Source organism: Anolis sagrei, chromosome 4 (genome assembly GCF_037176765.1).
Source record: "Anolis sagrei isolate rAnoSag1 chromosome 4, rAnoSag1.mat, whole genome shotgun sequence".
NCBI classification, from domain to species: domain Eukaryota; kingdom Metazoa; phylum Chordata; class Lepidosauria; order Squamata; family Dactyloidae; genus Anolis; species Anolis sagrei.
Genome location: NC_090024.1, coordinates 59536974 through 59551790, shown reverse-complemented (window position 1 = coordinate 59551790; position 14817 = coordinate 59536974). Strand labels below are relative to the sequence as shown.

The following is a 14817-nucleotide window of genomic DNA, read 5'->3' as shown; positions in this document are numbered from 1 at the left end:
AGGCAACCAGGCACAGCTTCTGGCCTCTGAGGAACTGTTTTGCAGATTGGTTGGTTCTTTGGGAAATCAAGGCAGTTTCCCAATGCATAACCATTTTCCCAAGGCACTCCATTCTCAATGCTTGGATGGTTCCCTAGTTCATGGAGGGAGGCCTCTTGGGAGGGGAACAATGTGATTTGCCATTCTGAACCCTACACTGCCTGAAGCAAGTGCTTCAGTCTCCCTGGTGGAATGGCCAGCTCTACAAAAGTGTTTGTGTCTTACCGGGTATCTTCAAGAAGAGGCTGGATAATCATCTCTTGAGAATGCTGTAGCTCTGGGTTTCCTGAACAAGAAAAAAAGGGTTGGACTAAGTGGCCTTCAGTGCCTCCTCCAGACTCTGAATCTGTGAGAACTTGCTCAGATATCTATCTATCTATCTATCTATCTATCTATCTATCTATCTATCTATCTATCTATCTATCTATCTAATTTACATGGTCCAGTTAAAAACTTTGATTTTTCTCTTGCAGGATGTGACTGTGACGTGGGAGGGTCTATAAGCCAGGTGTGTGATGATCTGTCTGGTGACTGTCAGTGCAGAAACCACATCGTTGGGAAAAACTGCAATGAGTAAGTGAGTTGGAAAGGTTTTTGTGTTTAATGTAATGCATCCTATTTGTATTTTGCCCTTGGGAAAAAAATCTCTAAGTAGGCACAAATATTGAAAGAGCAAAATACAGGCTGAGTATCCCTTATTAGGAATTCCAAAGTCAGAAATAATCCAACATTGTCCACATGGATGGCTTAAAATTACTTAGAGAGTGACAAGTCTGCTTTCTGATGGTTCAATAGTAACATATTTTATTTTATGAACAAAATTATTAAAATATTGTATATAAATTTACCTCTAGACTTTGAAAATAAGGTATACACTATATGAATATGCGATATACACTATATGAAACATAAATAAATTTTATGTTTAGATTTGGGTTCCCATCTACAAAATATCTCATTGTGCATTGGCAATTATTCTAAAATCTAAGATATTGAGTACTTCTGATCCCATGTATATATGAAAATGAAATATTGGATACCTGCCATAGATGCAGGTGAAACATTAGAGAGAATGCTTCTGGAACATGGCCATACAACCTGAAAAACCTACAACAACCCAAAAAGAGATGATATTATTATTATTATTATTATTAATTTATTTTTTATCCTGCTTTTCTCCCATGAGTGGGACTCAAAGCAGTGTAGAAGGCTAAAACAGCAAAGATAAACATAACATAAAAATCCAACAAAAACATCATAAACCAGGTAAAATGATTGCACACAATACCTCCCATATATAAACAAATTAATACATTAAGATATATTAATTAAAGATATTAAGATATTAAAAAATTCCCTAAACCTCCAGCCACTGAGGTTATTCCTAAAACAATTGTGCTAAGCTCTTAAAAGCTCATTTTTTCTTTAGATCATATGAAAACATTGCCAGGTCTAACATAGCTTCTCAAAGCTGTACTTCACCAGCGCTGTCTGGCCATTGCCTATTCTTTGTTGTCAGGAAAGGCCTGGTCCCATAAAAAGGTTTTAATTTGCGAATGAAAGGCCAACAAGGAGGGGGCCAATTACACCTCTCTAGGAAGGGAGTTCCAGAGCCACAGAGCCACCAGCGAGAAAGTCCCCTCTCTTGTTCCCACCAATCACACTTGTGATGGTAGGACCGAAAGAAGGCCCTCTCCTGATGATCTCAAGGCTTGTGTGGGTTAATAGGAGGAGATGCAGACCCTCAAGTAGGCTGGTATTCTACCTATATGACAATTACTATGAACACAAAAGAAGTAATCAAATATAGTCACTAATTATCAGCAACAAATGCGCAGAAGAGATCCAAAGATCTTTGTGGAAGATTAGTACACAAAAAGCAAATAGATCTTAGCCATGAGTATTCTTGAGGAGACAGCATTACAGAATCAACCCTGAAGAAGATCATGATTTGTCCAACATCCAGGTTCATGAGAAGGGCTTCCCAAACAAATTTATGAGCATTCCATTAGAAATTCCAGCCCTCCCTTTTCACCTATCAATCAGTCCATTCTAAACTTTTGCAGATGAGTAGGGATGGAGAGAAAATCTTGTAGATGACCTAGAGGTAGATGGGGTGAGGCCACTCACTCCCCTATAATCCCTTATACTTTCAAAAACTGCTCCCAACTAAGCGTCGCCCTTCCCTTATCAGGAGACAGAAATAAAATAATTTGTGTATTTTTGGTTGGACTGATAAAGATATCTCTGTTCTATGGATTTAGGAAGTTGTATAATGTTTAAGAGGAGCCCTCTGTAGCACACTGGGTTAAACTGCTGAGCTGCTGAACTTGCTGACTGAAAGGTTGGTGGTTCAAATTCGGGGAGTAGGGTGAGCTTCTGCTGTTAGCCCTGGCTTCTGCCAAGCTAGCAGTTCAAAAACATGTAAATGTGACTAGATCACTAGATACTGCTCCAGTAGGAAGGTAACGGCACTCCATGCAGTCATGCCAGCCACATGACCTTGGAGGCATCTACGGATAACACCAGCTCTTCATCTTAGAAATGGAGATGAGCACCAACCCTCAGCATCGGACTCAACTAGACTAATGTCAAGAGGAAACCTTTAACTTTTTATTGTGTTTAACGATGACACAGTGGCTTTTTATTGCCTGTGATTTGTATGTAAGGCTGATCTCTTTGTTTTAACACATACTCTTTTTTATTACTAACATCATTCCAATAATTGTGCTTGGTTTCTTGTGTTTTAAACAGTGTTATTCATTTTGAGCACTTTTAGATGACAGAAAAGCAGGGTATATGCTACTGCAACCACAAATAAAAGGCTTTGGGTCATTGTAAGAAATGCAATACTGGACTAGGTGGCTCTTTGATATTGCCCAACAATTTTCATACCAGTCTTCCTGTTTGTTTATTTTTTTAAATGTAACAAAGTGAACTTTAAAAAAAAGAAAGTCGAATACTACATTTTCATTCCATTCTATATTTATGAAAGGCCTGAAAAGAACTACTATTTCCCTGATTTACATCACATGAAATATGAAATTGAAGATGGAACATCTCCTAATGGAAGAGGGATCCGGTTTGGTTATGACCCTCAAGAATTTCCTGGCTTTAGTTGGAGAGGTTATGCACAGATGTCTTCAATACAAGTATGTATTTTATGTCTGCTCTGATGTTATTTTGGTGAAATAGCCGCAGGGAGAAGGAGTCAGTTCATCTACTTAGTCCTACTGGATTTATGTCCATATGTACTGTTTCTTTAGACATTGAATGGTGAAATGTAGGACAAGACAAAGGATTTAGTGGAATCAATACAGCATGTTAAAATTGACTCCAAACTCTGTTAGTATTCCAAAGGAATACTAAAATACCTTAGAAGGGGGGGGGGGGATCTCCAATTTATTTTGTCTTAAAATACCTTAGAGAACATCCACAATACTGGCTACACCAGGCATGGACAAACTTCAGCCCTCCAGATGTTTTGGACTTCAACTCCCACAATTCCTAAAAGCCTCAGGCCCTCCCCCCCCCCCCCGGCTGCTTACGTTTTCCTAGGCCTGGGCTACGCCATTTATGTTTTAATACTGGTATGCAATATCGGAATGTCAAATAGGTTTTCCTTATCTAAAAAGCTTGGGATGAGGTTTTTTTCTGGTGGGGGGATTTTTTTTCAGGTTTTGTTTGCATATAGATAGTGAATGAGGGATGTGGGGGAATAACCCAGTGGGCACTGGATGTGTAGCTAGCCCACTTTCCTCAAGAGCAGAAGTTCTCATTTCTGCTTATGTGTTCATGGGCAACACACCTCCCTCCAGCAGGAAAAGAGACACACATCGCGTTGAGATCAAAATTGGCCACAGCTGTTTATTGACTACAGGAACAAGGGTTGGGATGTGGAGGAATAACTCAGTGGGCAGTGGATGTGTAGCTAGCCCACTTTACTCAAGAGCAGAAGTTCTCATTTCTGGAAAAGGGAGACTCAACCTGTACAGAAGTTAACATCAAACCTAGCTTTGTAATACCAAACCTTGAGCAGTCTTGCATGTATCTGCTCAGGAGACCTAATTTCAGTGTTGCTTACTCCAAGGAAAGCACAGCTCGAGAAATAAACAGTTTTCTGCTTAATCTACTGTAGGCTAAACATCATTAAAAGTGAGAATCTGTGCTCATTGTTTTGGAATGTGTTATTATCATAGCATTCCACATTTTGTTTTCTTTTTTTTATTAGACGTTTACATTTGCTAAATGTACCTAGACGTTTTCTGCCTGTGGGTCTTAGTATTAAATAATCTGCTGTCCTGTCCTCTTCTTTGCTTCTTTTTTCCCAGCCAGAGGTGGTAGTGCCTGTCACTGTGGCTTCTCCTAAGCTCTTCCACCTAGTACTGCACTATGTCAGCTTGGTTTCAAAAAGCTCTAATGGGAAGATCTCATTTGCTGAGGGAAAGCACTTTGACCCTAGTAACACTTGTAAGTGAATTACATTTCTTGCTAGCTTTGCCTATCTTCCTCTTCCTAGTGAAAATGCTTTCTCCTCTGCATAAATGCTTTCTTCTCTGCATAAATGTCTTGCAGTTGTATGTGTTTTATGTTTTTATTTTCTTTAGGAATTGAGTATTTTGCTTGCATGCTTTCTGATTGTTTATCCTTTTGGCACTTTATGGCTTCTGTTTTCTTGTTTATTAATCTCCATTTTATAGAATGAAGTGCGGATCACTCTGAATGTGAAGAAACAAAATCTCTCTCTATTTCGTGTTATCTTGAGATATATTAATCCCGGAACATCTGTAATATCTGGCCACATAATTGCACATCAAGCTCGTCCTCAGAAAGGTAGGTAGAAATCCCATGGCTGCAGAATTATCCTGATCTGGTGGTTAGTCTTCATGAAATAACTTTAGTCCATTTACAAAGTTTGTGTAAATAGGTTGCTGTGAGTTTTCTGGGCTGTATGGGTCTGTTGATAGTTTGTAGGTTGTATTTATTCATCAGCTTCCCTATGAGGTCAGCGGTTCCTTTGATGTAAGATTATTTATTTATTTACCATATTTATATACCGCTTTTCTCCCCCTAAGGGAACTCAAAGTGGTTTCCAACATTATAAAGGCAAAATTCAATGCCGTACATGCATTTGAAAACCAAAAAATAATAGTAAGACAATAACATATAGCTATAAATTAATCTAACCAAATTAAATTAATCTAACCAAATTAAGACCAAGGGCCAGGGCTTTCCAGTTCTCGGTGTCTATGACACAGTTTTTAAGGTTGGCTTTAAGCCCATCTTTAAACAAAATTGGCATAACAGTGGTATATACAACAGGAGGAAATCACAGATAAAAATATAACATACTTAAACGTTCCTCATCTCAAGGATAAAATTTGTAACGGTCTCACAAAATAATAAATCAGACTTGTTCAGAAGTTAAGGAATTTTATAACACCCTTGCTATTGAGAACACTGTGAAAAAATGGAATTCCTGATAACTCAGATATATTTGTAATGGCTTTTTTTTTTGAAAGAAAAAGGTTTGTTAAGTTGCTTCAGGGAATTTCTAAGTAGTTACATTGCTGTATGTAAGGAGAGGTCTGCTTTCCAGCCTGCTAATGAGTCATGTGCCTGTGAACTGTAGGCTCACGGCTTCCTTTCCAGCTTCCTATACTTTCAGCCAGCAAATGCTATTGGTCAAATTCATGATGTCATTTTTACAAACTCTAGGTGTAATATCCAGTTACAAAGTATGTTATGAAAATGGGATCTGATCTACAAACAGAGATTAAACCACACTGTGCTAGCTCAGATATAACAAAATATTATGGTTTAAATCACCCATGCTGTAAGTGCTGAAGATGGCTGCACAAAAAGAACAGATAGTGTATGGGAAAATGATTTGTTCTTGGAATATTAAAACCTACTGGGTCAAGGTTATTATTTCTTAATAAATCCATTGTTCCAATGCAGTGCTCCAGAGAATAGTACCCATTCTGACAGATTGTGTCAGGACATTGAAAAGTTTCCCTTTAAACAGTTACAAATATCCCTAAACAGTATGGCCATGTAATCAGATTTATTTGATACACTCCCCTTAACAACATGATATTGCTGTTTGTTTTAATCTAACAACAAAATATTATTGCTGGAACATAGTAAGGTGTGCTTCTGTTAATGCACTTGTTTTTCTGCCAGGAACTCATCAGAGGAAAGACATTGTGTTCCCACCAAGTCGTGAGCCCTCTTTTGTCACTGTCCCAGGGAGGAACCTTGCAGACCCATTTTTGCTGGGCCCTGGAACATGGATTTTTAAAATCGTGGCTGAGGGAGTCCTTCTGGTAAGAAATTAGCCTTAGAATTACAATACACATTTCGCTATGTATTTAAATGGTATTCTTGGAAAAAAGATATAAGAAGTTTTTTCACACTGCAGTGAAAAAAAGTATTAGGCAATATGGCTCTCTTGAACTCCAAGGAGCAATACAGATTGAACATCCTTTATCTGATATGCTTGGCAACAGGAGTGTTTTGGATTTCGGATTTTCGAATACTTGTATTTCCATATACATACATAATGAGATATCTTGCAAGTGAGACCCAAGTCTAAACATGACATTCATTCATATTGCATATGCATCTTATTCACATAGTTTGAAGGTAATATTAATGCAATATTTCTTTAATAATTGTGTGCATGAAACAAAGGTGTCACTATCTCAGCCACTCATATGGACAATTTGGAGTATTTCTAATTTTGGAAATCTGGATAATTTATTTATTTTATTTATTTCCTGCATTTATATACCACTTTTTTCATCCCTGAGGGGACTTAAAGCAGCTCCCAACATAATAATGGCAGAATTCAATGCCGACATACATGTGAAAACCAAAACATAATATCTAAATAATAATAAATGACTATAAATTAAAAACCATTAACCGTATTAAAACATGAGGCATAGACAGACATTTAAACGTTAAGACAAAAATTTAAAAAAATCCTAGTATAAACATTAAAATCACATAGTCCAAAATGGTAATCTGAAGCCATTCCAATTGTCAATTGCATTTATTCCCTATTCATTTCTTGCACTGTTCACTGACTAAAAGCTTGGTCCTGCAGCCATGTCTTTGTTTTCTTACTGAAGGCCAAGAGGGAGGGCGCTGATCTAATTTCACCGAGGAGGGAGTTCCATAGCTTAGGGGCCACCAGTGAGAGGGTCCTGTCTCTTGTCCCCACCAATTGCACCTGCGAAGAAGGTGGGACCGAGAGCAGGGCCTTTTCAGAAGACCCTAACCTCTGTGGATGCTCAATCTGTATTGGGATTCAAGATGGGGGATAAGGTGAAGCCCTTTACTTGATATCTATCTACTGGGTAATGGACAGTAGATTTGGGCAGAAACTCCACTGAAATAGATTAGGATAACACCACAGTTTTCACATGATCGTTGTACCCACTAATGCTAGCCATCTTCTGTCTTTTCAGGACTATTTGGTCCTCTTGCCACGTGATTATTTTGAGGCACCCATCCTGCAGTTACCAGTTAGAGAACCTTGCACAGATTCAAGACATGCCACAACAGATAAGTTAGTTCTTCTGGTATATTAATGAGACAATTGCCATGGTTTATTATTTTATTTTATTCTATTCTAATGATCTAATCAAGCATTGTCATCTTCTTTCTTTTTCTTAAAGTTGTTTGCAATATGAGCACTTGCCATTGGAAAGATTTTCTTGTATATTTGGCTCCGAAGTAACATTTTTCTTGCAAGAAGGAGAATACCGGAAAGTTGTTTTCCAGAAGCCAAGTGCCAAACATCCACTTATGTCTCAAATAAGTGGACAAGAGGTAAGATACTTCAGTTTGTATATTTATCTATCCCATGATGTGTGAAGTTCTCATATTTCACTTTTCTATATCCCACATTATTTCTCTCTGTGATATTTACATGATCTTAAGGAAGCTTTGTTTTTTTTTTAAGGGCAAACCTTGGTGGGTTGGATTCAGCCATTAGGGGCCCTTTCACACAGCCATATAACCCAGAATATCAAGGCAGAAAATCCTACAATATTTGTTTTCAACGGGGTTATCTGAGTCCACACTGTCATATATTCCAGCTCAAAGCAGATAATGTGGGATTTTATTTAGCTGTGTGGAAGTGGCCTTCGACATGAATGAGAATAATCTAGATCACTGTTTTCTAAACTGTGAGTTCTGTACACAAATGGGATTTTCCCAGTTCAATGTTGAAGTCCCAAAATTTGGCAAAATAAATGAACATCAGGTGGCTGTTTTACATATGTACACTAATCTGTTGTGCAGTGTTTACAGTAGGCTCTGCAAAAGATGCTTCAGCTGCCCTTCATAAATAGGAAGCTCAGACTGTTTAGCAATCCTTGCAAATCAGTAACTGTTTGATTTTTATACCAATTTTATATACCTGTACACCTGGGATCAGATACAAATTTCCCAGACCAAAAGTGGTCCTGAGTGGAAAACTCTGAGTGATTCCCAAACTCTGGTTTTCCAGGTGTTTTGAACTTCAGGTCCCAGCAGCCTCAGCCACTGTGGGTCGTTGATCAGCGATTGTGAGAACTTAAGTCCAAAACACCTAGAGACCAATGATCGGGAATCAGTGAACTATATAAAGTTGGAAAGTGATACCCAACATATTCCACATGATTCCCACCAGGGGAATAAATTTTTTGAATTTTTCGTCCATATATGTGAAGACAAATAATCTGTTTTCTCCTGGCATTGGAAGAAGCCAAATAGTTTTATGTATGTTTTGCTTCATATTTGCACATACTTAAGTGGTTCAAGAAGTTGTTTTGTCAGAAATAGATATAGAATTATTTCACAAACATTGCTCATGTTGCATAATATTTACAGAAGCACAGGTTTGTTTTTGCGGAAACACTTTTTTTTTTGCTGGAAACACACATATTGTAAATAGACAAAATGGTATGTTTCATGAAAAACCCAGAATCTTTGCACAAGAATTATGTGTGTTTTGAAACCAGCTTTTCGCATTAAAAACCATATGTGTTTCTGCATAAAATGATTTCCAAGAAAATTTAAGACAGTATTTCTTGAAGATTGCACAAAAGTTTAACTTCTGTGTGTCTACAAACCAATATTTCATCAGGAAGTGATTGTCAGCAAAATTATCTTTTCCTGTTGTTTTTTGTTGCTATTTACATCTATAATTTTAGATCCTGTGATTATTGTTTTGTTTAATATTTCAAAATATGATTCAAATTTTCTTTAGGTGGATCTTCGAATGAGATTAAATGTTCCCCAAGTGGGCCGCTATGTAATAGTACTTGAGTACATCAATGAACACAATCAAGTGTATGTTGGTAATGTGGAGATCAACAGCCTGGGGCACATGTCAGAGGCAAAAATTAATCTATACAGTTGCAAGTATAGGTAAGGAAATCTGAAGGCATATTTTTGTGTTACTCTTTTGACTGGTTTTTATTCACCTTATGTATGTTTACCTTTTTATAGTTTTTTTAGTACTCTTTCCTTCTCAGGCCTCTCCCACCCAGCTGAATGAAATCCCACATTACCTGCTTTGAACTGGAAGATATGGGAGTGTGGACTCAGATAACCCAGTGCAAAGCAAATATTGTGGGATTTTCTTCCTTGATATTCTGGGTTATATGGCTGTGTGGAAAGGCCTTTAGTCAAGTTATCCCCCTTGCCAGGGTCCTTGAGATAATTTCTATTGCCAATCTAGCCTTATTCTTCTGTTTTTCAGTTTATATGTACTTTGGCATTCCACTGTGTATATTTTTCTTCGTCTTATTTGTCCACCTGCCTGTATATTGGCTGGGATTGTGAAGCATGTTTCTTTTCTTTTTCTTTTTCTTTTTTATAAACTCCATTATCTGGATTTCAAGGGGATTTCTCTAAAGGCCTTGGAAAGAGTTCTGTGAAAAGAGGAATCATGACCCCAGGGCAATTCACAGTCTCATCCACAAGTTCTTATTTGACATTTAACTTAAGATAGTGAATGTTTAGTTAGAATGAAAATACTTATGAACAATTTGCCCACTATCTTGAAATTACATTTTACTCTGCATTTAAATACAATAGCCAACATTTCTAGCATCAAGACAGAACTTTTATCTCTTCAAGTAATGGAAAATCTGTACATGGGTCACCTTTAAAGTTCAAGTTTTGTCCATGAAAAGAACACTGAGCTAGAAATGGTAAAACCTGCAGTGGGTGTGTATTGCCAGATGTGTGACAGTTCCATTTATCTATCATCTGGGGATCACAAACAGACACAGATATCAGCCAGCAAGTCAATGCCTTAAATGATGTAATAGCTTCCTAAGATCTACAGCAGTGGTTCTCAACCTGTGAGTCCTCAGATGTTTTGATCTACAGCTCCCAGAAATCCCAGCCAGTTTACCAGCTGATTTCTGGGAGTTGAAGGCCAAACCATCTGGGAACCCACAGGTTGAGAACCACTGATCTACAGAGATATTTGCAGAAACACCTCAGCAAGCAAGAGTCCAAAGTGGCAGGTTAAAACCCGGAACCTCAATCAGTGGTTGATACCAGATGAGAAACCCCTTCCTGGACACACAGAAGACTTGGCAACTTGGAAGGCATTGAACAGACTGCGCTCTGGAACCATACAATACAGAACTAACCTTAAGAAATGGGGCTATAAAGTGAAATCCATGACATGTGAGTGTGGAGAAGAGCAAACCACAGACCAGTTACTACAATGCCGCCTGAGCCCTGCCACATGCACAATGGAGGACCTTCTCGTAGTGACACCAGAGGCTCCCCAAGTGGCCAGCTCCTGGTCAAAGGAAATTTAGTATAATGCCAAGTTTTTAACTTCGTTTGTGGTTTTTACATACATTTTAACTGTATTCTCAATTTGCTTTTGACACGATAAATAAATAAATAGGGCCTTCTCTGTGGTGACCCCTCAGTTGTGGAACTCCCTATCTAGGAATATTAGATCAGCCCCTTCCCTCCTGACCTTTTGAAAAAAACTGAAAACTTGGATTTTCGAACAAGCCTTTGGAACCTCAATATAACTTAGACAAACTTGAATTGGAAAATGACCTAGGAATGGGTATGATGATGGAACAGATGAGGACCGAACACAAAGACATAGTTTTAAAACTTTTTATTGTTTGCTGTTTTTGTGCTTTTAAATATTTTGAGATTTTTAAAACTTTTATTAATGTATATATTTTATATATGGCATCAAATTGTGCCAACTTGTTAGCCACCCTGAGTTGCCTTCGGGCTGATATGGGCGGGGTAGAAATAGTGTAAATAAATAAATAAATAAATAAATAATCTATTTATTTGACTCCATGCAGGGGACTGTAACAATGTCTCTGTCTTCATATGGTCTAACAACAGTAACAATTGAACAACAGTAATTGTTTTGGCACTCTTTACTCTGAAAATGCAAGAGATACTTATCAAAAATGTATCAAATAATTTTACATTTTGTATCAAAAAGAATTCCCGTGTGTGTGTGTGTGTGTGTGTGTGTGTGTGTGTGTGTGTAAAATAAGTTAAATCTTGGCTATTCCTTACAGGGAAAATGTGTGCTGCTCAGACGAATAAAACCCTTCTTTCAGGTGAAAGAAATCTTGTACGGTTTTTATAGAAAAGGCAACAGCTTTCAACAACTTTTAAACTCTTTTACAGCTTCCTGTGTCGCAGTGTTGTGATTGATGATCTGAATCGTGTTGCTGTTTATGACCTTTTGTCTGATGCAGAGTTCCGTCTCAGGTTGTCAGAAATACATTTTCTTCTGGTACGTTTCTATCTATGTTGGCTTTGAGATTTACAGAAGCATCAACATTTCATTCGTATGTAAAGCTTGGGGTAACGGTTTGTTTAGGCTACAACTTTTAGTACATTTATAATTTAAGGTTTGTTGTGGACCTTTTCAAAGGTAACAGTAATGTGCCTGTGTTTTAAATAGAGGACAGACAAAGATGCCTTATAAAAGGTCAGGTTACCTATCTGTTTAGCTGAGTGCTGTCAAGTTTTATTGCAATGGCTCTTCAGGTTTTCAGAGAGCCATTTCTCATCATTTACTCCTGGATTGCTTTCACTGAACACATAACCTTCAACATACAGACTTCATGCTGCATTGGCAAGTGAAAGAAAGTGAAAAGGCTCCAAAATCCCAATGTCTTTAAAGGAAAAGAAAATCTTATATCTTTTCTACCCTTTGTGTGCTAATTTCTTAACCTGTTAGGAGGCCAAATCCATCTTTAAGAAAATTTAGATTTTCTCAATGAAAATTAAAGAAACAGTCTATAAAATTAAAAGTATTACATGTAGACTTGCAAAACCATGGGCTGGCTATGTAGAGAGAGAGGTGGCTTTGAAAGCATGCAAGAAGGGTTGTTGTATTATTATAAGGTATTTGCTGCCACCTATTGGATACCTGAAGATTTACGCTCTTGTCTTTGTGCCTTCACTCTTCGAAAACAACTAAGTCTAGTGCTCAGACATAGTGGTACATAAAGCAGATAGAGGCAATAATGGGGTCCAATCACATTGTAGAATTTATGCAGTTTGATGCCACTTTAATAGCAATGGCTCAGTGCAGTGGAATCATGGGAATTATAGTTTGGTGAGCCATCTGAACTTTTTGACAGAGAAGGCTAAAGACTTTGTAAGACCACAACTGCCAGGATTCCATAGCATTGAGCTATAGACTTTTTTTCATGTCAGAAGCAACTTGAGAAAGTACAAGTCACTTCCGGTGTGAGGGAACTAGCCGTCTGCAAGGATTTTACCCAGGGGACGCACAGATATTTTACCAACCTGTGGGAGGCTTCTGTCATGTCCCTGCATGAGAAACTGGAGCTGACAAATGGGAGCTCACTCCACTCCCCAGATTTGAACCGCCGACCTTTTGGTCAGCAGTCCTGCCAGCACAAGGGTTTAACCCATTGTACCACCGGGGGCAATAAATAAATGACATACAGTTCTTACATATTGTAGCTGCCTTTTTATTAAGCTGCCATTATCTGATACAAAACAAATGAAACATGCAGGTCATTTTTGTTTCCTAGAATAAAATTTGCATTATTCCAGTGGAAGATTTTTCCCTAGAATATGTGAAGCCTCAACTGTACTGCATTGCCACATATGACCATTTAGCAAGGTAATGTCTTTCTTCCTTTTTTGTTTTATAACTGCATCACTTTCAAACTGAAATTGTATCTTTTGATTCAGGAAGAACTTTCCATCATTAGTACCACTATATATCTTCTCCATTAAGAAAAATTATTTCTAGGAGTTCTATTTTCTCAGTACAGATGTATACATTTGCATTCAGAGATGTGCAATACTTCCTTGAAAATTTGACAGATCTTAATTATTTAACTTTATGCATTGTAATATCGACAGATTCTTCACCTCAAATTTACCTAATTTTTATGAAGGTGAAACAAATAGGTATTGCTAGCCATGCCTATTTTCTAGGACAGGGGTCCTCAAACTTTTTAAACAGAGGGACAGGGGACAGTCCCTCAAACTGTCTGAACCCCACCAACAACAGAAGAGGGCCGGGTAAATGACCTTGGAGGGCCGTATCCAGCCCACAGGCATTAGTTTGAAGACCCCTGTTCTAGGATATGCCCTTTCATTTCCCTGCTCTTAGTATTTTGGCTGCTTTGCTCCCAATAACTGCCTTTTTTATGCCCACTGAGTTGAGAAACTGCAAGTCGCTTCTGGTGTGAGAGATGTTGCCCAGGAGAGGCTGTGGGAGGCTTCTCTCAAGTCCCCACGTGGGAAACTGGAGTTGACAGACAGGAGCTCACCCTGCTCCTTGGATTCGAACCACCGACCTTTCGGTCAATAGTCCTGCTGGCACATAACCAATTGTGCCACCCAGGGGCTCTTATTAGGATGATGATGACAATATATGATCTGGGGACCATGATAGTTGCTCATCAAATATTTACTTGGGCATTTCGTTAATATCTATACAATCAATCTTATGTTCTCATAACCATCATATATGAAATGTTTGAAAGCAAAACATATTCACAGGTCCCACATTTAATTGGTTTCATTTTCTAGAGCCTGTTACTGATCTTATTCCTTCTCCCTTTTCAAGTGCTTCATGCATCCCTTCACAGTATGAAACGCCTCCTTTAACAGTGGTGTTGGATGCTCTGAGGGATGGGAATATCAAAGAAGTGGTAAGAAATAAAGGCTATCAAGATTCACTGAGACCTCCCTTTTCAAACGCACACAGAGCTAATGGAGTGACTTTGACGTCTTCGCAGGTAGTTACATTTTGTATTAAAAATAGCTCACAGTCCATTGGGGATTAAGCTCCATGTATGTTCATTGAGATGTAAAAGTTAATCTGATATTACATGCAACAGAATTCTTACATATTTGTAGTTGCTTCTCTTTTTGGTTGTATGCCGTTTATGAGTCTGCACTGACAGTATAACGTATTTCCAAACTGCATTATACTGCAGTGTAGTTCCAGTCCTTGTTGCTTTTCAAGAATTTGACCTTTTGTAAATACTAGCTATGGTTTGATGCAATACCTAAGATACCTAAGATACGACTCTCCTTATGGCCAAGTTTGGGTACTAAATGGAGATGGAAGCCAGAAGAAGGATATTTCATATTTCTCAAATTTGCATTTCTCTGTAATGTCCTAAGTGAAGGAATGTAACATCTTACTAGCTTAAATAGAGGCCCTTCTCTAGAACTGATAAATACCCTGGCAAAATCCTTTATGCCAGTAAGACC

At 38.1% G+C, this 14817-nt stretch overlaps 1 protein-coding gene across 1 annotated transcript in view; it reads left to right on the top strand.

The window, feature by feature from the left end:
• Window positions 1–14817, top strand: part of LAMA3 (laminin subunit alpha 3) — a 167718-nt gene that overhangs the window by 64697 nt on the left and 88204 nt on the right. Inside the window, exons 20-29 of the mRNA XM_067467445.1 lie at window positions 513–612; window positions 3035–3191; window positions 4740–4872; window positions 6226–6368; window positions 7518–7618; window positions 7728–7881; window positions 9305–9465; window positions 11731–11839; window positions 13116–13207; window positions 14165–14336. Of these exons, the coding sequence (XP_067323546.1) occupies window positions 513–612; window positions 3035–3191; window positions 4740–4872; window positions 6226–6368; window positions 7518–7618; window positions 7728–7881; window positions 9305–9465; window positions 11731–11839; window positions 13116–13207; window positions 14165–14336 (1322 nt within the window). The remainder of the gene's footprint in view (window positions 1–512; window positions 613–3034; window positions 3192–4739; window positions 4873–6225; window positions 6369–7517; window positions 7619–7727; window positions 7882–9304; window positions 9466–11730; window positions 11840–13115; window positions 13208–14164; window positions 14337–14817) is intronic.